Source organism: Lithobates pipiens, unplaced genomic scaffold, assembly GCF_037356315.1.
Source record: "Lithobates pipiens isolate NorthernLeopardFrog02 unplaced genomic scaffold, aLitPip1_a1.2 Scaffold_22, whole genome shotgun sequence".
In the NCBI taxonomy this organism is placed as follows: Eukaryota; Metazoa; Chordata; class Amphibia; order Anura; family Ranidae; genus Lithobates; species Lithobates pipiens.
In genome coordinates this window covers 109944578-109968143 of record NW_027507784.1, presented here as the reverse complement: position 1 = coordinate 109968143, position 23566 = coordinate 109944578, and the positions used below count along the sequence as shown (strand labels likewise).

The window sequence follows — 23566 nt, the reverse complement described above, 5'->3', positions numbered from 1 at the left end:
AGATGAAAAATCCACCTCAGTTCACTTTGAAATAAAAGTTTGTTGTGATCGCCTCCCCGGGCACTGGGAGGAATGGGGTCTAGAGCCAGAAAAGGTACATGTGTTGTATGATCAGGATGGACCGTAGCACAATGTCGACCGATCGGAAGGTCAGGGTCTTTAGTGTTAATAGTAGTAATGTAGCGGTAAATACGTTTCCAAAATGGTAATTTAGTCTTGCCAACATAAAAACAGCCACATTCACAGAGTAGAAGGTAGACAACCCCCTCTGTGCGACAGTTGACGTTTTGATGGGGATTGAAAAGTTGTTGATTGGGTAACACAATATTGTGAATAGTATTAATGTATTTGCAATATCTGCAGTTACCACAAGGGTAAGTACCTCGTAATTTAATAGTGGTAGAGGAAGTATGAGAATATTCACTACGAACAAGCTTGTCGCATATAGAGGGGGCTCTTCTAAATGTGAATAATGGCTGGGCTGGAACAAAAGGTGCAAGGTTGTGGTCCGAAGTTAAGATGTGCCAATATCTTAATACTATGTTTTTAATCTGCTGATGCTGCTGACAGTATGAGACAATATTTCGGGGAGGGGGACGTGTTGTGGTACGTTTTTGAAAAAGCAGATCATGGCGATTTTTTGCTTTGGCTTTTTTATACGCCATTTTTAGAATTTTATTTGAATAACCCCGAGCAGAGAGCCTCTCTCTAAGTAAGATGGCTTCTTGGTTGAAAAGTTCATCGGTAGAGCAGTTACGTCGTGCACGTAAATATTGTGCGTAGAGGATGGATTGTAATAGGGGCTTAGGATGAAAGCTATCCGCAGATGGAATGGTGTTTCCGGCAGTAGGTTTACAAAACAATGTGCTTTGCAAGTGACCCTCATGATCTTTGGTGATGGTCAGGTCAAGAAAAGAAATACTGGAAGTACTGTATGTCATAGTAAATTTTTAATTTAATTTATTATCAGAATTAAGGAATTTTAAAAGTTGGTGTAGTAGTTCTGCTGGACCATTCCAAAAAAACAGAATATCATCAATATAGTGATACCAGGTCACCACGTGGCGGAAAAACTGGAATGCATTGGGGTCAGAAAAGAGTGAGCATTCCCACTCCCCCAGGTACAGGTTGGTGTATGCCACGGCACAGCAGGTGCCCATGGCTACGCCCTGCACCTGGAGGTAGTGGGAACGCCCAAAAGAAAAAAAGTTGTGTGTGAGTATAAACTCCAATGATTGTATTATGAAATCTGATAGTTCTTGCCAATACTGCTGGGAACGTGTCAGAATGTGACGAATGGTCTTAAGACCTAAATGATGAGGGATGGAACTGTATAGGGCCTCCACATCGATGGCGACCAAGATAGTGTCACCATTGACGAGGAGGCCATCCAAAACCCGAAGTAGGTGTGTGGTGTCCTGTATGTATGAAGTTAAGACAGCAATTTATCAACATATTTACTGAGGTTGTCAGTCAAGCTGCCACGGCCAGATACAATAGGTGGACCAGGTGGCTGTGTAGGATTTTCGTGCACTTTAGGAAGTGCATAGAAGGTAGCTTCACGAGGAAAGGCCGTCCTAATGAAGTCCCGAGTAGATTTGTCAATAGTATGTTGATTAAAAGCTTGATCTATTAGACTGTAAAGTTGTTGGGTGGAATCTTGAATGGAAGTATGAGATATAGTTCTGTAACAATTTGTGTCAGAGAGGATAGCAAGGCACATTGCTTCGTAGTCGGATTTATTTTGAATGACTATATTCCCACCTTTATCAGCAGGTTTTATAACAATAGAGGAGTTAGTTTTAAGATTCTGAAGGGCAAGATGTTCATGGTATGTGAGATTTCTATGGTGTTTCAAAGTGGATTTAAACTGACGTAGTTCTCGAGTAACCAATTTGAGGAATAAGGCTGCATTGGAATTTGTGCTGGGGGGTGGCTATGCACTAGATTTCTTTTTTATAGACGTATGTGGCCTACTGGTTATTAGATCACCATCGACCTCAGCAAGAATACGATCAAGATTGATGGTATTGATTAAATTGATAGGTGCGTTTTCGTCAAGAAGATCAATGAGATTCTGAACTGCAGATGCCTCAGCAAAAGAGTGAAGTGCTGGGTCAGTGAGTGGGGTTTTAGAATACAAACTCTGTAATAGTAAGTTTCGAATAAATAAGTGGATGAATAAGTAGCTCATCTGACACCAGGTACAGCTCTATACATTGTGGCAGTTATCAACAGTATTAAATCCGCACCCCCTGCTGGTTCCTATTGGTATTAATGCTTGGCTGATATGCATGAAATATTTATGTATCATTATGTACAACCTTTTTGCAAGCTTTTTGCACATTTGAATATATATTTTGCTGTACTAATTTAATTACATTTATACTTCTAGACTATGTACACATGAGCTAAAATATATGCCTATGAAAAAGCACGGTCGGTCCGAAACATGTCGGCATTTTTCTCCAAAGCTACTTAACCACTTCCCACCCAGCCAATGCACATATACGGCCGGGTGGGAGCCGTCTACTTCTGATAGGACGTTCAGGAACGTCCATCAGAAGGAGCGGGATCGCGCGCGCGTGCCCGCGCAGCAGCGCGATCCCGATGCGCCCGTGTCACCCAGACACGGCGCATCTCAGATCGGCAGGAGGGCTCTGTGATTGGCCCTCCTGATCACATGATGGCCGTGTCCAATCACGGCCGTCATGTGATGTAAACAAACAGCCGGTTGCTAGGCAATCGGCTCCTCCTCTCCTCACACAGAAGTCATCGCTGAGGAGAGGAGAGCAGATCGCTGCAGCCGGCTGATGATCAGTGAGTATGAGCTGTTTTTTACAGCTTTTTACTCACTGATCATCAGTCTAGTGTAAACACAAATCACCACACAGTGTAAACACACCACACAGTATAAACACATGTCCCCACACATGTCCCCAAAACATACATGTCCCCAAATAATAAATACACATGTCCCTAATAATAAAAAAATGTCCCCCACATATGTCCCACTAAAATCACATGTCCCAATGATTATCTGCACACATATGTACGTGATCACCTGCACACATATGTACATGATCATTTGCGTACATATGTCCGTGATCACACAAACAAATTATTATACACTTAACGGAATTTTTTTTACCAAAAACATGTAGCAGAATACATTTTGGCTTAAATTTATGACAAAATTTGATTTTATTGGATTTCTTTTAAAATAGAAAAAAGAAAATAGTTTTTTTTCCAAATTTCCCGCTTTTTGCGCTTATATCGCAAAAAATAAAAAATGGAGTCGTGAATAAATACCACCAAAATAAAGCTCTATTTGTGCGAACAAAATGATAAAAATTTCATTTGGGTACAGTGTAGCATGACCGCGCAATTGTCACTGAAAGCACTAGAGCGATGAAAGCTGAAAATTGGGCTGGGAAGGAAGGGGGCGAAAGTGCCCTGTATTGAAGTGGTTAAGTTGCAAGTTCATTGATTACACCATTAATAATTGGCTTCAGCAACCTGTTCATGTATTGCCATTATATGTTTTTACATGTATGAAATATACTTTTTTGATTAATAAACTTATTGTACTATACTCTTTCACGGCTTGGTATATCTAAACATCCCTAGGGGTACTGGCTGTGCCATGTGCCCAAGGCAATTTTTTTTGCATTGCTTTATTGGGATGACACTTAACAGCCCAGTGTTGATCGCCAGCCTGCACGAATTACATTGATTTGAATTTTCTGTAATATAAGACATCATTTACTTTTCCAACGCAAGTTTAGCTTGTGTTTTGGATGGAAGTGAAATATCATAGAGGGACTGGTAAAAATCCCTGAACACCAAGGATATGTTTGAAGGCAAGGAGAGAACATCACCATAGGGGCCCTGTATATGCGGTATAAAAGTGGAAGAATGTTTGGGATGAAGGGTATGGGCTAGCGACCTACTGTATTTGTCTCAAAATTTGTATTGATGCAGCGCTAGCTAATCTAAGTCAAGAGTGGGCCAAAGTAACTACCGAGAGAGTTTCAACTGTAGGGGAGCGTTTGTCTCTTCTTGAGGTTTTGTAATGCAGAGGCAATAGAAGCCGATCACTCCTTTTTTATGCATGTTCCTATCTGGATGAATTCCCCCTCTTAAGATGGCTTTCAATGCTTCCCATTGAATGGGGAGTGAGGTAGCTTCCGTAGCATGATAACAGAGTAAGTTGGATATGGTCTCTGAAATACGGGTGACGCATTCAGGGTTTTGCATAAGTGTGTCGTTCAGTCGCCTTCAAGGTAACAGAAGGGACTGAAAGTTTCAGGAGTGGTCAGACCAAACCATGGGTTTAATATCACATTCCGGGGACCAGTCCAAGTAACTGTGGTCTATCAAGAAGTAGTCAATTTGACTGTAGGAATGGGGAACAGGAGTATAGTAGGTATAGTTCCGAGACTTGGAGTATAGAACCCTCCAGACATCTATCAAGTGCATGTCGTAAAACACCCTCTTCAGGGCTTTCAGTTTAGAGAAAGAAACATTGGACCTCGAAGTGGAGGAGTCCAGTAGTGGGCCTAGAGGCTTGTTGGAATCACCTCCCATGATGAGCTTCCCATCTATAAAACCTGACAACAGTTCCAAGAACCGCAACGCCGTTCGGACCCGATTGGTGTTGGGTAGATAGATATTGGTTATTGTAAATTTAAAACCCCACAAGGTAAATTTCACAAATACATACCTCCTTCGGGGTCGGTATTCCACAGGAAGTGCTTTATGGATAGCAATAGAGAGGAGGAAAAGGGGAAAAATAGGGAAGAGAAGAGGAAGAGTCAGGAGTTAAGAGTAGAGAAAGATAAAGAGACTCAAAAATAACTCTAAAGTGCCAGTGGGAGCAAAGCACTGTGTGAAATATCTCAAATGAGGCACTAACCGTGTGAACAATCTGAGATGTGATCCCGACAGCATAACAGGCAGGGGCACATTACAGAGAGTACGCCTCATACCACATTAAGTTATATTTGAAAACTGTAAGGTATAATATAATAAAATATGCCATTCTTAAGCATAGAAAAGACACAATTGATGACACAATTCCCCAGAAGGACACAGCCAGGAATAGAATAGTAAAGTCGGCTGCCAACCATAATATTCAATGGTTCAATGTCTAATGCGCCACCCCATGAAAAAAAAATCAGCGTCATACTACTTATGATAATGAGAATTTCTCAACAAATACCAAAGGGTCTCACTCAAACCCAGACCACTGGTGCCTAATATCATGCCAAAAGGCAAGACAGATTGTATGTGTAGGGGGAGAAGGGGTTGAGAACCCTTAAAAATCAGACTACAAAACCAGTAAATTTGTAACTCCCAACCCTTTAGAACAGCTAGACGGTCAGAGTCCAAGAAAGTCGGAGATAAATTTGAACCCTAGAGTAAAACTCCCCTCCGCCCCACAGTTATTGCAACCAGAGGATTGGAGAATTGTCCCTACCATGAAAGTCTATAATAGAATAAGGAGAAGGAAAAATATTACCTCTTCAATGATAAAAATATTACCTCTTCAATGATAAAAAACCTGAGCAGAGGATGTCTCTGTGGGCCTGACAATAGGATGTGGGAAGAGGAAAGCATATAACAACATAAGGAAATAAGGGTGAGAAGGAAATGTCAGGCCTCCGGTGACAGAGGTTGGCAAAGTCTTTCTTCAGTGGACATGGATGTGGACCTGGTTTGGTGGCTTCATTGTGGAGGAGGCGCATTGTCCATCAGCTGGCAATGATCGTCAGGGGGATCAAGCCAATTTGGGACGATGATAGGGTCCTGATCAAGGAAATGGAAGAATTCAGTATGTTGATTCGGATCTGACAAGATGTATTTATGGTCCCCTTTGGTCACTTTGATCCTGAAGGGTTGGCCCCAGGTATAAGAAGCGTCCGCTTGACGGATCAAATCGAGCAGGGGACAGACAACTCGACACTTGTACAGAGTGTGTCTCGAGAGGTCCAGGTACAGATAGATGGAGGAACCGTCAAAGGCCACTGGACCCAGTCGCCATGCTTTACACATTATTTTTTTCTTCAGCGTATAGTAGTGGACCCGACAAAGCACGTCTCTGGGACGATCAGTGCGGTCCCTTTTAGGTCCTCCAACTCTATAGACTCTGTCCAATTCAATGAGTGAGTTAGTGTCTGGGCCTAAGACTTGGTCGAGTATGGCAATAATCGTTGGTCTTAAGACATTACCTGCTATTGCTTCTGGGATACCTTGGAATCGGATGATATTCCGGCGGCTCCTGTTCTCACCATCGTTAATGCAGAATTGGTGTTGGTGGAGACAATAGAGATGGGTGGTGATTCTAGCAGCATGTTCCTCCTGAGAAAGAGCGATAGCTGACACAACAGTTTCTGAATCTGAGACCTGTTGCTTTAAGCTCTGTGTGGAGGGAGGATTTCATCTTGGAGGCCTATGACTTGAAGTCAGCATAGAAGGCAGAGAGGGAGACTGTGATTGCAGAGCCAGAGGATCCCCCTGAAGCTCATGAGGAAGCTGCAGCTGAGCCATCCTTCATAGGCATAGCCTCTGGGAGCACTGGCTGGGCTGCAGAAGCCGAGGACTCCAGGGGAGTGTCACTTAGCTCTGCTGTGTCAGGGCATGCAGAGGAAGCTGAAGGGATAGTGGAGCTGGACTGGAATTTTGAGCAGGGTCCAACTCGATGCCATCTTGTCCTTCTGGGAACAGGATTCCTGCAGGGCTTGGCAGAGGAGATATTGCTGTATGGAACCCTGCTGTAGATCATCAGCGGCGTGAAAGGCAGATGCCGACGTGAGTATTGTGCCGGTTAGTGAGCTATACGATAGCCTGCGGGAGTCGGGAGAGCACAGAGCTCAGTGAAGTGCATCTTCAGCCTTGCATTGTTGGCCATGCCCCCGACACTTAAATGATTTATGCAGAATTAAGTTACAAAAATAAATATTAACCACAACTATCAGTGCCCATCAGTGCAGCCTCACCAGTGCCCATCAGTGCAGCCTGATCAGTGCCCATCATTGCAGCCTCACCTGTGCCCATCATTGCAGCCTCACCTGTGCCCATCATTGCAGCCTCACCAGTGCCAATTATGCAGAATCACCTGTACCCATCAATGCAGCCTCACCTGTGCTCATCAATGCAGCCTCACCGGTGCCCATCAATGCAATCTCACCTGTGCCCATCAAAGTAGCCTCACCTGTGCTCATCAATGTAGCCTCACCTGTGTCCATAAATGCCGCTTCACCAGTGGCCGTCAATGCAGCCTCAACTGTGCCCATCAATACTGCTTCACCAGTGCCCATCAATGCAGCCTCACCTGTGCCCATCAATACAGCCTCACCTGTATCCATCAATGTCACTTTACCTGTGCACCTCAATGCCGCTTCACTAGTGCCCATCAATTCTGCTTCACCAGTGCCCATCAATGCAGCCTCAACAGTGCTCATCAACGCCACTTCACCTGTGCCCATCAATGCAGCCTCACCTTTGTTCATCAATGTAGCCTCACCTGTGCCCATAAATGCTGATTCACTAGTGCCCATCAATTCAGCCTCACCTGTGCCCATCAATATCGCTTCACCAGTGCCCGTCAATGCCGCTTCACCAGTGCTCATCAATGCCGCTTCACCAGTGCAGGGGAAGAGAGAGGAAGAGGAGAGCCAGCCGGATCATCACAGATCGGGAAATGTCACTGTAACAGTTTTTATTTGAAATGCCCAGTGTTCCTGGTACTTGCCGTCACACAGTCCCACATCCTGGCCTGGATGTTTTGATAGATGTCACTTGTCCCGGCATTGGATCTGTGTTCTGTCTATCAAAGTACCCAGGCCAGGGGGCAGGACTGTGTGTGACAGCAAGCACCGGGAAGACTGGGCATTTCAAATGAAAGCTGTTACAGCGGGTAATCCCTGCTCTGTGATGATCTAGCCGGCTCTCCTCTTCCTCTGGGCGATCGCCGGGAGAACGGCTGCCATTCAACCCCACCCACCGGCGGTGCTAGCCCCCACCCCCCTCTGAGGAAGCTCTCTCTCGCCCTCATTAATTTTCCACTCGCAAAATGCGAGCAGGCAAGTGGAAATTTTGAGGGCTGCTTTAGTATATGTGATAAAATGCCAGCCAGCTGCACTATTCACTTCATCGTTAGATGCGGTGGCCGCATTCTTTTTTGTTTTTGTCTCTTTACCCGTTTTCACCTGGTGATGTGACCAGTAACACACCCCCCTGTATTAGCATGCCCCTAATCTGGATGAAGGAGCATAGGGGCACCTTTGGAAAGCAGCATTATCAGTCTGAGGGGAGGGGGAGTTAGATGTACTAGCAGATTTAAATACACTAACAAATTTTGCAAAAGTTCACCGCTCCAGGCCAATCCACCGGCAGGCTACCAACTCTCCAGATAGGTGGGGGTTCCAGGTGCAGGCTGATTGCACAAACCAAGTATACAGGAAACAAACAAAACTCTGCACAGCCGCACACCGGATTAGGTAAAAAATGAAAATGCCTTTATTTCTTCAAGTGAAAAAACTCCATATCACACGAAACATCACAGCAAAGGGAAAATAGAACAAAATTTCGGATGCGTTTCACGCTAAAACCAGCTATGAGTAAGCGCTGGTTTTAGCGTGAAACACGTCAGAATTTGTTCTATTTTCCCTTTGCTGTGATGTTTCGTGTGATATGGAGTTTTTTCACTTGAAGAAATAAAGGCATTTTCATTTTTTACCTAATCCGGAGTGCGGCTGTCCAGAGTTTTGTTCGTTTCCTATATACTAACAAATTTAAGCCAAACTCCAGCTGATTGTAAGCACCCCTGCCAGTGTTGAATGGTTTGTCTCATCCCTGTAAACTGATACAACTGCAAGAGAGCTTGTTCTTTTAAAAAACAATAGACTTACTTGCCAGATCACCAGATAAACATAGACGAAAGAAAAAAAACGAAAATAAATGCTGCCATTATATCTAAAAATTGACAAACTGCAATATAATATTAATTTGGATAAAACTGCTTTAGGATAGTCCATTACTCCAGATTTACATCAACATGTCAAGGTATTTTGATCTTTGTATAACTCCAAGAGCCAGCCCACTGCATCCAGGTAAGAAAAGTGACATATAAGCATATTAAACTTTAGCTATAAAGCGGAGGTCCAGCTGAAAAAAAACAAATGTTAAAAGTCAGCAGCTACAAACACTGTAGCTGTTGACTTTTTGTAAGCCCACTTACCTGTCCAGGGTGCCTGCGTTGTCGGCCGCCCGAGTCCATCGAATCGGGTCCCGGCGCTGCCATTACAACTAAGGGAAACAGGCAGCCTTGTGGCTTCAAGTCCTGATTCCTACTGCACATGCACGAGTCACGCGGCACTTTGCGAATGGACGACTGTGTTTTGGGACACACACAGTTCCCAGAACACAGCACGCCCCATTCCCCAGGAGACAACGCGAGGAGGAGAAAAATGAAGATCACCGCGGAGGAAGAAGTGGTAGATTAGGACGATCTGCCTAGCAACAGCCATTTTTTTCAGATTTTTACGAGCATTAATTTTTTTAATTTTTTTATTTTTTTAGGGTGGACCTCCGCTTTAAGGAGCATGTGAAATGTATACTGGTTGTATTTACTTAACAGTATAATACATGAATGCCTCTAAAACATTCTATGTCAAAACATTGGTGTATCTTTTTTCTTTTTCATTTTCTGCAAAACTTGTATCAGATCACCAGCCTAAATTCAGATAATAGCAAAGACAGGCTTCTGAAGTCATGTTTAAATATATAAAGCTGTGATTTTACTAATGGATCATGTGACGCCTTGTACTGTAAAAATCTCACAATCCAATGACAGTACATAAGGCATGCCATTAAAAAGACAAATGGTACATCAATGTGTGTGCCACTCAACAAATAGCAAAATTGAATGTAAAACCAAGGGCTCAGGATGAGGTATTGGAGAAAGGTGATTGGACCAAACTCAAATAAACTTAAATGGCTTTAGAAGTAAACTCTAGGATTAATTGAGATCCCAGGCAGGTGCTAGAAACGTAATTCACGAAATGATCAAGAACATGCCAAGGAAGAGGAAAATGTGTTGCTTTTCAGATAATTTCCCAGAAGCTTCATAAAAGAAAATTGATTACCGAAATTTAATAAGTGCAGCAGAGTTAGAGAGGTAGTAATCAAATGAGTTTTTAATTAGATTTCAGGTACAAAAAAGAGGGGTCATTTTAGTTTGTGTATGTGGATTTAAAAAACCCTTTAAGCCGATTAGCAGGTTATTTACCCTTTTTCATTGGAGTTAAAAAGTATTGCAAAATGAAAGCTCTCAATCAGAATTGTATGGAATTATTTTTAGGTTTACATGCTGAAAACATTAATCTTGAAAGCAAGGTTAATAAAACAGACCACCATAACTCAAAGAAAGTATAAAAGATTTGTTTAACACATATGGGTATTTATATTATTTATACTATTTATAGTCACTAAATCAAGAATACCCCAAAAAATTCACCTTGCAAATAAGATAGTTAATACTCATCTCTCCTTTGCTGCCAGTCTCCGCTGTATTGAAGAGGTTTGCTGCCTGAAGAATCTTTAGAATCCAACATTTCCCAAAGAGTCAGATTCCTGGTCCCACACCCAGAAGTGTTGGATTTAGAAGTTTATTTAGGTGGCATACTATATATCTAAATACAGTGTGGGTCAAGGTAGAGATGAGCATTAACTATGTTTTTTGAAGAAGACCTTTTTGTCACTTATATTCTAGTGACAGGAGTGGCTTTAAATAGTACTTTGTCATCTTTCATATTACATTCCTGCTGTCCCAACTTGTGGACGGGGCCACTCAACCTGCACGTGCACTGGGGTATCTCTGCATGTACACGTTCACCAATGCCCAGGACTATGTGAAAGTCAACTCTATGCTGGTATTCCAGGTTATAGATGAGCCGCACACCGTGTGCAGTGATGTAACATACAGAGTTCCTCTGTGATGTATCTAGTCCCATGTCACTATACACATTTCTCTATAAACATTACATTTAGTAGGGACACCGCAAAGCTTATGCCCTCTTCAGCAGTCCAGCTTATCTCTGCCACCTCACTGCCAGTGACAGAATGGGGTCCCGCCGAGCACTAGCGTGGACCTCCTGCATGCACATAATTAACTCCTTTTCTCACCTATGCCGTGCGGCTAAGTATATGGGGTCTCCATACTGTGGGTTCAGTCCCAATTGCTTTTGGGGAACAGACCACTAGGGAGGGAGCCAAAACACAGACTCCTTTGTTACCTACACCAGGTACCACGCTTATTGACTGGCTGCTATGTATTCCCAATAGTTCATGGTTAGCCATAGCAACTGCTCTCCTGCTGCGACTCTTCTGCTGAGTTAATCCTTTGCCGTGGCGTTGCTTCTGTACCCCGTGTGTGTGTTTTACAGGTCCTGTTCCTTCATATGCCATGTACCACCATGCACCCTTTTGCAGGCTTGCAATAACTTTACTTAGATGCTTGGGAACATTACAGTATAAAGTGTAACTCAGTCCTCCTGACTAATTACGCTGTGGCTGTCCAGGCATACCTGTACAGGCGTGAGTTTATAATTGGTAGCGTCTATTTCTGGTGAGTCCCCACGTTAGAAGATGAAGGTTGCACAGGCTACATCCTTCCAGGTGATACGAACACTCCGGCTTCCTATGTGGTCCAATTTCAGCCAAAGCCCTTGAGCCCGGCCTTCCCCCTATTTATATGTGAACCGGAAAGGAAGGCATGGCCCAACCCACAGCCAACCTCTAAAAACCCTCTTCTAGCCTAGGTTGTCTAGTCTTAACCTTTAAAAATAAATCTCTCTAGTAGGCACTTGCCTACAAGCTGATATTCTTTATATATAGCTTTAAAGCGGCATACCCAAAAACAAAAATTGCAGCTTACCAATCAAAGCCTACTTTAATAGACCAAGCTGTCCAGCAAAAGTTGGAAAGGTTGAGACAAACTATTTAACACTGAGATGGATGCTTGCAATAGTCTGCTTTTATTCATTTATATAAAACCTTTACATAAAAAACTGTTGCTGCAACTTCTTAAAGTTCGGCTCTAATGTGTTTGTCTGCTCCATCCAAATCTATTTTTGTGCTTAACACTACCCTCTTAGTGCCCACACTGTCCCTCTACCTAGAGTGAAAATAAAGGAAAAAACCTTGAAAAAAAAAACGAATGCAGCCACCACATTTAAGAATTGGTAAGCTGTAATATATAACATTTTTGTTTTTGGATTCAATGCTGCTTTAAGTAAGACTGGCTGCGCTGACTGAAAAAAGCCAACAGCAGGGCTGTGGCAAGAAATACTGCCTCTTGTGTACTCAAGGCTTTGATGATGTCATGTTTCATGCATCAAGAATAAGGGCTGGAGGAGTTTATGAAACAAAAATTCAGGTACGTTTCAGGGGGTTGAGGAAAATAATGGCAGGTAAAAAAAGATCCTGTCCCCAGACAATTCATTTCCACAAAATAATTTTCATAATACATACATATATAATATATGCCTTCCTTGTGTACACCTCCCAAAGTCCTGAGACTGCTGACATCTTGGATGTGATGTCAACAGCCCCAGCAGACTGTCACTCTAGGAGGCGGAAAAGCTGGGCCAGCACAGACAGTGATTAGACACTCCCAGAAGAGGCGAGGGCTACGACATGCAAGGACAGAGGGGGCTGTACTAGGGAAATTACTCTTTCTGGAGTAGTCAAACTTTCTAGCTATCTTCAGGTAAATATCTAAAGAGGAAAAGGAAGAACTTATGGAAAAATTATGAGAAATAAAATGGAAAAATTCACTTGATGATGCTTCAATATGAGGCCTTATGGGGGGAACCCAGAGTTGGCCTTTATGAAATGAGTGCCTATACCTAACATTTCTTAATTGAAAAAGTCTATTCACTACTTCTAAATGGGTGCTTATTAACCTCCTTAGTGGTATTTCCAAGTGTGGCTCGGGGTGGATTTTCAGTACCAAAAGCGGTAACCCCGAGCCACACTCTGGATTGCATTGCAGGATCCAGTCAAAGTTACTTACCTTGTCCCTAGGATCCTGGGATGTCTCCCCACTCTGTGTGCGAGCTGTGTCCTCCGCCGGATCTATCACAGTGCCGACCTCCATTCCCTGTGAGCGTTACGACGCACAGGGACAGAGAACGGCACCAAATTCAAAAAGTGAAAAACACATTACATATACAGTATACTGTTATCTTACAGATTACGTTACTGTATCAAATTATTTCACATCCCTTTTGTCCCTAATGCTTTGTCCAGTGCCCTGCATGCAGTTTTATATTAAATATACTGTTCTTTCTGCCTGGAAACTGGAGATTGTCCATAGCAACCAAAAAGTGTCCCTTTACATCAAAAGTGGTTTTAGACCAGCTAGAAAACAGCGATAATAAATTAGAATCACTTGCAGAATTGAGCGAAAGTGAATCTATCATTAAACACTGAAAGTAATGACAGTGACAATTCTGCAACTGAGCAAATTTCAGTGTTTTTGATTACATTATTGAATAATTTTTATTATTATTATATTATTATTTGTTATAATTATTTATAGTTATTTATTATATCATAATTTATGATTTTGTGTTTCAAACTTTATCATACCCGGGATGTCTACTAGACTCTTGTTTGGACAGATTTAAGTGAGTTATTCCTAAGAATTACAGGCCTACAATATAAAATGCCAATTTTCCATGAAAAATAATTCTACCGCTTTCTGCATCAAGAATCTGACATAATCATACCGCCAGGGATGTTAACCCTTTCCCGTCGAGCGTACGCACATCTGCGTACTCGGCTTCCGGGGGTTATACCGGGATGATGCCCGCACCTGCAGGCATCATCCCGGTACCGATTTTTACAGCAGGCGATTGGCTATCCAGGCATAACAACCGATGCGGCTAAAAGCCGCTCGGCTGTTATGCCGGAGGAGCGGGAGGGGACGCCCCCCCCTCCCGCCGCCTCTCGCCGCTGTTACCAGTGCTCCCGCTCGATCGGGAGCACCGATTAAAGATCCGTCGGCTCTGGCTGCTGGGGAGGAACTGGAACGAAGCCGTAATCGGCTTCGTTCCAGTCTCCTCATCGTAAACACGGAAGCGACGACATGACGTCACTTCCCGTTTACTCGGCTGCCAATGGCGCCGGTTTTAAAAAAATATCCGGTATTCAGAATCGCCGTTTTCGGCGATCTGAATACACTGAAGTGTAAAGGAGGGGTGGGGGGTCTTTTAGACCCCCGATCCCTCCATAAAGAGTACCTGTCACCACCTATTACTGTCACAAGGGATGTTTACATTCCTTGTGACAGCAATAAAAGTGATCAAATTTTTTTATTTTTTTTTTAAACAATTTAGTCATTTAAAAATAAATAAAAAAATAAAAAAAAAATTTTCAAAGCGCCCGCCGTCCCCGCGAGCTCGCGAAGCAAAGAAAACGCATGCGGAAGTCGCGCCCGCGTACGTAAACGGTGTTCAAGTCACACATGTGAGGTATCGCCGCGATCGTCAGAGCGAGAGCAATAATTCTAGCAGTAGACCTCCTCTGTAACGCTAACCTGGTAACCGTAAAAAATGTTTAAAGCGTCGCCTATTGAGATTTTTAGGTACCGTACTTTGTCGTCAATCTACAAGTGCGCGCAATTATAAAGTGTGACATGTTTGGTATCTATTTACTCGGCGTAACATTATCTTTCACATTTCGCAAAAAAATTGGGCTAATTTTACTGTTTTGTTTTTTTTTTATTCATGAAAGTGTCCCTTTTCCCAAAAAGTTGCGTTTAAAACACCACTGCGCAAATACCGTGTGACATAAAATATTGCAACAATCGCCGTTTTATTCTCTAGAGCCTCTGCTAAAAAAATATATATAATGTTTGGGGGTTCCAAGTAATTTTCTAGCAAAAAATATGGATTTTAACTTGTAAACACCAAATTCCAAAAATAGGCTTAGTCATGAAAGGGTTAAATAACTTATCAGCAACCTATCTGCTCTCATTACTTGCAAAATATTTACCTATTTTGTGCCACTGAAAGATGAACCCTGTCTGGTTGCCATTGGCTATTGACCAACATTGCTTTTGCTGTGTATTGGCTATTAAAGAATCCTATTTATGTCTCCTGACTAATGGCCTGCGTTCTTGTGTACGTAGGTTCATATGTCCTTCTTTACCAACAGATTAGTCTAACTCAAGCTAAATATAGCTGCAGCTTGTCAGTGTAAATGGTGCTTGTCATTCTGTCTTAAACAGCTACGTGTACACTTGTAGCATCTGTACAGCCCAACATTTTAGTGATTTTGGCGAACATGAGCTTTACGCTGCGCTGGTATTTAATGACAATTTATCAAGTCATTACTCCACCATTAATTAGGCTGTAATATGTTATTGAATGAACAATAAAAATTCCATCTGGGAAAATAAATGGGTACATTTTTTCTGTGCTTTTTGAATATTTTATCACTCACTTTTGTATCTGTACCTACTTTTATATAAAAAAAAAATAATCAATTGTGGATTTAAGATTTCAGGGAATCTAACAAAAAAATATAAAGGGTATGTTACAGAGAAATCGTATTTATATGAAAGAGCCAAGACTAGAATAGGCCCTAGTATATGCAGTTTTTACCTAGTTGTTAAAAGTAATTTGCTGGGCCAGTTATCATGTTGTCCTTATCACAATGTATTGAAGTGCTACATCTTTAGTATAAGGTTTATTGAAACATGTTATTTTATTTTTATGTTCACAAACCTATATACTTTTTTCAAATAAATTAATTTAATTCCTATTTTACAAATAAATGATTTGTTCTTTTCTGAAAAAATTTTTTTTAATTACTGACAGCATTACTGCATGACTCAGCTGAAAATAGCACTAGCTTTAGTTTGGGGAGCTCCTACGGTGTATCTTTTGAGTATGGTAATATTTACAATTTGAAGCGGTGAAAAAATACCCTTTGTGAGATTAACTAATGATTTATGAGTAAATGAGGCTTTAGACAGGTAAATGCAAATGTGTGACCATTCCACGCCAATGCTACATATTTGGGGGTACATTTTAATTAGATAAATTGAAGAACAACATTAAAATGACATTGTTAATTAAGCCTACTTGGTCCATCCATTACACTTGTTTGTGAAGCAAACCCAGAGAAAGCCCAGCATTGTCTGCATGTTTGTTGGCAGACTGTTAGGCTGGTCATACATTATACAGAATTCTTGTACAATTTTCCTTTAGATTTACCAAAACGATATAATATGAGGTCAAACTAAGCACGTTCAGTTTGTATGCAATCAGGCAGGCCCTTGCACCACATAGTTGAAGGTAGATCGAAAGGGAATTGAATTAAAACCAAAATTGTATAATGTATGGCTAGCTTAAAGTGGAGCTCCCCCCAAAAGGGGAAGCTCCATTTATCTGCCTCCTCCCCCCCTTTCCACTGTCACATTTGGCACCTTTGGGGGAAGAGGGGGGAGCGAATACCTGGTTTTGACAGGTACCCACTACCAATTCCGGCTGAGATTGTTCGGCCCCTCCTCCTTCTACCGCAGCCAGCCCATTCACAGAGCGCAGCGCAATTCGCACATGCGCAGTAGAGAACCGGCTGTGAAGCCAAAGTACTTCACTGCCAATTTGCCTTAGTGGGAATGGCTGTGGCAGCATCCAATAGTCGATTGAAAAATTGGCTCGGGTGAAGACACTGCTGGATTCCTGGACAGGTAAGTGTCCTAATATTAAACATCAGTAGCTACAGTATTTGTAGCTGCTGACTTTAATTTTTTTCTGCAGGAGCCTGGAGCTCTTCTTCAAGACTCAAACGAGCAATATACTGCTGTAAAGCAAAGCAATGCCACATGATATTAACAGAACAGCCTGTCAATTTTGTTGACCCTTATCTCTTTTATTTTGCAGTCTCTAGTGAAAGTTAATGGGAAACTTAAGCCAATGCTGGACTCGGTGACCGTAAACCGTGCCAAATGGGAAGAGCTGCACCAAAAAAGACTGCCATCCCAAGACAGCAATGCCTCTTTTCCCACACCAGCTTCCTCACCCCAACCACTTGTAGAGTGTCTGCTGAAGACTTAAGCTTGCAAGTGAACCGCCGCCACGAGTGAAAGTTATTTAAAAAAAAAAGGCTGTCTTAAGCTTAGCTGTTTAATTAAGTTACCGCAGCCATGCTTTTATTGGTGAGGTGATAATGGTCATGGCTTGGCTTTTGCCTGGAAGCTCAGAAGACTGACGCTAAAGAGAGGTGAAAATTTGGTGTCCAGGAAGTTCTGAGGAGGAGCCAGGAGGAAGGCTTCCTATACAAGAGGAAACACGGCACTCATTTAAGCTTTGCAAACTCTTTACTGTTGCTGCACAGTGGATAAAACACTGAACTAAAACATATGCTTAACCCATGCAGCACAGTGACTACAATGCACAGTATAAACGTCCATTACTAAACTAATGCTAAGAAAATAAATAAGGCATATTTTTTATTAGTGTTTGCATTTTCTCATGTACATACACAAAGGAAATTGTGCCTGCCTGATGTGATCGTTTTCGCACTACCAATATTTTACATGCTTAATGTACATTCACTGCATTTTTATTTTTTCCACCTTGTAAATGAATGGAAATCTCCAATGGCAGCTTATTTCCAGATTGCCCAAAGAAAGAAAAACAAACTATGCAGAGAAATTATATATTATTTTGAATAGATTGACTACATTTTTTGTTGCTGTTTAAATTGTTGCACCATTTGTGTTTTGGGTTGTTGTGTTTTTTTTTTTTTTATGTTTTTTATTTTATGGGGTTTTTTTTTCTGCAAATTCACACCCATTAATTTGAACCCAGTGTATTATATGGTTTAATTGTCTACTTGTGTTTTGAATCTGTTCTATAGAAGACCACACTGACATGCGACTGTTATTCGTCAGGTAAAAATCAATGATAATGGGTCAGAGTACTTCATGCTAAAACTTTGACTACCTCCTCTCATTAGCTGTTTTTTTCTTCTTGTACATTTTGTGCTTCAGAATTAATATTGCCCTGTCAATAGTAGGTCAGGCATCACATTGATGAATGATTGGTGAACACACCAAACCGTAAGCATGACAGGTCAACACGGTCAAATGTACTTAGATCTACAGTGTATAACCTATGGGTCATCTTCCTTTCTTAAGGCATTGATCATTTTAATAGCTACATCCAGAGGTGACTGCTGCTAGCACAAGCAGGTGATCCATTGCAGATATGCAAATCACATCACTTTCATTCAACAGTAAAGCACAATTATGTTAATCTTCCTTGTAATGTTAAGATGCGACCTAAAGTTATTTTTATAAATATTTTACTACTAAAGGTAATAATAATTTTGGTAGTTTAAACTGCTGCCTTGCACAGACATGAATCCCCAAAGAAGCTGTATTATGGTGTAAAGTACAATAGGGTTACAAAATAGACCAAGGGTGCAAACAGCACAAGAGCACTTGACACAACCAAGAACAGATCTAGGTTCCTGTGGGACAGTTCACAACTAACTGAAAAATAGTTTCACTTGAAAAAGCCATACCCAATGGTATAGTCATTTTTATCCTTCATAGCCAGCAGCAGAATATCTGCCACATGTTTTGTATATGGGAAGGGGCACCTGGTTTAAAATTCACCTGCTCAGCACTCCAGAATCACCCTGTTTGGTCCTTAATGGAGAACTCTGCCCATAGCTCATTGTTTTCTTTGGTAAAGTGGGTGCATAGTCCAGTCCCTTACTGGAGGAGAAACACAACTCTCTAAAGCTGGCCACAAAGGGATAAAAATTTGGTTGGCTCAGCAGGGACTGGACGAATATCGATCCATCTATGGCCATTCCCATTCGTGAGAAGTCGCTTTAATAATAAACTTCGCACGAATGGGTTTGTTGGAATATGTTTGTTCGATCAGCTCTACGGTTTCTGGTTTCAGCACTTATCAGTGTATTCTGACAGCGGAGACCTGTTGTCAGAATACAATAACACAGCAGGGAGGGATCAGTGTATGGCCAGCTTAAGATATCCCCAACCCCTGGAATAGCTATGAAAGCCAAGCTTTTGTTTTCAAGTCCACAATCCATGTTCCTGTTTAATATCAGCAAGAAGATAAATGATACTGCCTATCTGTTTGTTTTTTTCCTCTAGCGAATAATTCATAGGAATATAGGGAATTCCCTAGTGAAGGAGTGAGACATTAAAATTATACACTACCAGGTAGCAGTAAAGTGAGGTAGCATTTTAGCTATTAATTAGTCTTTACTGCTCAATATAATTTCAGAGGGGAAATCTACACCCCTACCATCGGATTGGCTGAGATAGCCTGGACTCAGCTGTGATTGATATGCCTGGTGAACTGGGGGAACAGTGACACCAGAATTATGGTACCATCACCCTTTACTGAGTTCTCCATGACTGTATATAGAAAATGTTCAGAAATTCCTACTCAAACCCCCCTAAAGAGTCTTTCATTATTTAATTGAGGTTATAGAATATAAATGCTCCTATATTGAAAACATCTAACAAAGTATTGTCCTAAACAGTAAATTATTGGATAAAGTATGTATAAAGGGGGTAACAGGATTTTTCTTGGTACCGTCAAAGACATTACAACAAGATTACAATTAAAAAGTCTTTATTACATATTTCACATAGAACAAAACAAACATTTTTTAAAATCTCATCAATTAAAATTCCCTCTTGGGAGGAATACATATATTTATTGAACAATTATTTGTTATTCTTATTATGTTTTTGTTACAGAATTGTATTTCCCCACTGAATTCCTGAAGAAGCAGGTAACCCGCAAAAAATGTTGAATACTGGCTAACTATGTATCCTATATGCGTATACATCATGTTTATGTGTATGGACAATTACTAGAGTTGCAGTTTAGCCAACCAAGTGGGAATTTTTATTGATGAGTTTTTAAACATTTTGTGTTTTGCTATATTTGAAATATGGAATAAAGACTATTTATTTTTAATCTTGACGTAATGTCTTTGACAGTACCAAGAAAAATCCTGTTGCCCCCTTTATACATACTTTAAGTAATTTAATTGAGGTTGTTACTAACCATTATTTTAACTATCTTTTTTTCTTTGTTGTGTGACATGTTCATTTGGTCTCTAGATTGCAACTGTACATATTATGTACATATTTTGATACGCTGCACACTGTTAATTCCTTATAGCATTAAGAAATTGTATGATACAGTCTTCTGTTTTCTGTCATCTTCCACACAAACTGTTACTTCCACTTGGTGTTACAAGAAATATATCTACATATGGCAACTACTATATGCACACAGCTGATCTAAATGTTTGACACAGAAAGCCAATATTCATGTTTCCAATAACTAATTATTTCAAAAGCAGATTTTTATTTCAAAGATTTACCGTGATAAGCTTTGTTCCATAACCTGTTTTTCTGCACAACACTGATTGTTCTTGTGGTCTACTTTGCTTTATCTCTATCGGTTTGTATATTATAAATGTAACTTAAAAGACCAGTGATTGCAGTTTAATTTCAGAATTGTTAATAATATTCACAGATAGATACGTGACAAAATAAAGTACCTTGTGAAAACTATAAAAATCACTGAAGTATTATAGAGGGAGTACAAAAGAATATCTTTATGAATATATGATTATGCCTTGTGATAGTGTGCCCAGTACATTAGCTAACCCTTTCCCATTAAATTGCACTCACAGTACTATGGTTAAAAAGTGAAGAATCCATAGTAACTTTAGAAGTGCTTGTTATGTTTTACTCTCAGCTCAGGTGCACTATATAAGAAGGAAACTTACATTTGCCATTTTGTACCATTTAGAAATCTGTCCCTGCTTATGGCCTGAATGAATTATTTTTATACAGACTTGTATTCAAGTATTCTTAACAAAGACACTTTTAGTAGTTACAAAAGACTGCAACCAGCAGTGCCTACTAGTAGTTTATATCACGAGCACTAGTGTTGTAGTTTGGGACACTTCGAATTTATTCTTCACCCTTTGCTTTTCGCCTAGATCCCTCTAATAGAATCCTACCATCTTCATGTGATCCATGCAGCCATTTTTGTATGTTGTAACAGCCATATGGCAGATGAGGCCTGTCCATTTAAAAAGAACCAAAGGTCCTGTGTGTGGTTATTGATAGGTAACAGATGAATAGGCTGCAATCCCTTCAATCTTGCCTGATTACACAATATAGCTCCTGTCAATGGTATACATACTTTAGGTAACCACAGAGCTGCAAATCTTTTGGTTTCGTTGGTAATACATTTTTTGGCTGTCATTTTGCCATTCACCCAAGGAAAAAAGGAACGGGCATTAGAGTAATTCCTGGCTGCCCAAAACACTTTGGTCTTTAGACAGACAAAGAGCATTCCATAAGGAAGCACCAGGATTTGTGTTTCATTGGTCTAGCTACAATAAACTGCTGTAGGAGAAAATGTGGTTGGCTGCCATGAGCAGTGGCACATCATGGCTCTTTGCACTATTATTAAAGGCCGTGCTTCTTTGGCAACTCCAGGATCAAAGCCAACGCCAGTGTTACACTCTGATTTACTACTCTGAACATGTGAATGCAGCTTGAAACGTTTTTTTCTCTGAAGGTTTATTTGGTTTATGACCCTTCTATTTTGAATGTACGTTCTAATTTGCATGTCGGACATTGCAACTTCTAGTTCCGTAGTTATATTGTTGTACAATTTGATTATGATTATTCAGGTGTGTGTATTCCTACTCTACATATACATCTACACAGCACATCTCTCTAAATAAGATGCACTTTCTATCCCATGCCTCACTTTCCATTAGGTATACTCAAATCTATGGATAGTGTTGTGCCACAATATTTGTATCCTTTTTTTTCCCCTTTTTTTGTAGGTTATACAACACCATGCCTGTTAAGTTGTAATTTGTTAAACTCCGTCTTGTTTTTAAATAGCATGTTTTTGGGTAATGGCATTTATGGCTCTGTTTTTATTTGTTACTTTTCTCATAGAAATAAAAAATTACTGTATTTTGTTTTGTTCTTGTTTGTATGCACTGTCAGTCTGTATTGAAGTTCCAGATTAAAACGCAAACGCGCTGCACAGGTATGAAGTTTGTTTCCACTGTAAGGTGGAAACAAAATGTCTCAATGTTATTATTTCATACTGTTTTTCTGATGTTAGCCTAAAGAATCCAATTAAAATTATTCTAAAAAAAAAAAAAGGAAAATACCAGTCTACCCTAGCCCTTTTTGTCACATTTAAGCATCTAATACTTTCATATCTCTCCAGTGCCCTTGTAACCATGGTAGTGCATGACATATTTGACAACTCCATTGCCTGCATTCACTGGTCTCAAAGCACACTAATGCCCCGTACACACAAGCAAAATTCCCGCTCAAGCTTGGCTTGCATACACATCGTCACACAAAAGTTCTCTGAACTTTCGGCCTTCAAGAACATGGTGACGTACAACACTACGACGAGCCAAGAAACTTAAGTTCAATGCTACGGAGCATGCGTCAAATTGTTTCCGAGCATGCGTAGGAATTTTGCATGTCGGAATTTGTACAGACTGGGCTGATGCATACACACGGTCGCACAAAGTTGTCGGAAAATTTGATCGTTCCAAACGCGGTGACTTACAATACGTACGACGGGACTATAAATGGGCCAGTAGCCAAGAGCTTTCGTCTTGTCATTTATTCTGAGCATGCGTGGTAATTTGTCCATCGGAATTGTCTACACATGATCGGAATTTAAACGATGGGATTTTGTTGTCAGAAAATTTTAGATCCAGCTCTCAAACTTTGTGTGTTGGAAATTCTGACGGAAAAAGTCCGATGGAGCCCACACACGATCGGATTTTCCAACAACATGATCCGATCGCACGTTTTCCGTTTGAAAGTCTGACCATGTGTAGGGGCATTACAGGGTCAGGGAGGTAAACAGCTGACTTTTTTTTTTTAACATTCAGGTATAAAGAGTTCAACATAAGCCATTTCAAAGACAATAAAGCAAAATAGACTAAATTGGTAACCATCCTGCCTATAATCGCTCGTCATTGTCAAAGCCTCAATGGCAAACTAAACAGCGTATGCATCCCTTCTGTAATTTTATCAAATAAAATAAACTAGTATATACACACATTTCCAGAATAACATCAAACAGAGAAGACCAAGTCGTCAAGAGATAGAAAAAGAAAGATGAATAAAGAGAGGGATAAAAATAAAAAGGGGGAGGGGGTAATGGAAAAGGGGGGAGGGAATAGAGTAGGGAAAAAGGGGAAATCTCACTTCCCCAAATGCATGATCAATGCAAATTCCTTTGAACAGGAGAGAAAGCAATGGGGAAGTATCCTGTTTCTGGGGTAATGGTATGCAGGCCCGAGCAGCGTTCAATAGGTGGATCAGCAGAGAATTTTTATAACATTTCCTAGAGAGGTCAGAGTGATGTAAGAGGTACCTAGCTGGATCATCCCCTAGATCAACATCCTTCAGCTGTATGACAGT

General features: G+C 40.9%; 1 protein-coding gene across 1 annotated transcript in view; it reads left to right on the top strand.

The window, feature by feature from the left end:
- The window catches only part of PDE11A (phosphodiesterase 11A), an 899055-nt gene extending 876959 nt beyond the window's left edge, over positions 1 to 22096 (top strand). Inside the window, exon 20 of the mRNA XM_077448090.1 lies at positions 16962 to 22096. Within this exon, the coding sequence (XP_077304216.1) occupies positions 16962 to 17135 (174 nt within the window). The 3' untranslated portion in view covers positions 17136 to 22096. The remainder of the gene's footprint in view (positions 1 to 16961) is intronic.
- The last annotated feature ends 1470 nt before the right edge of the window (positions 22097 to 23566 follow it).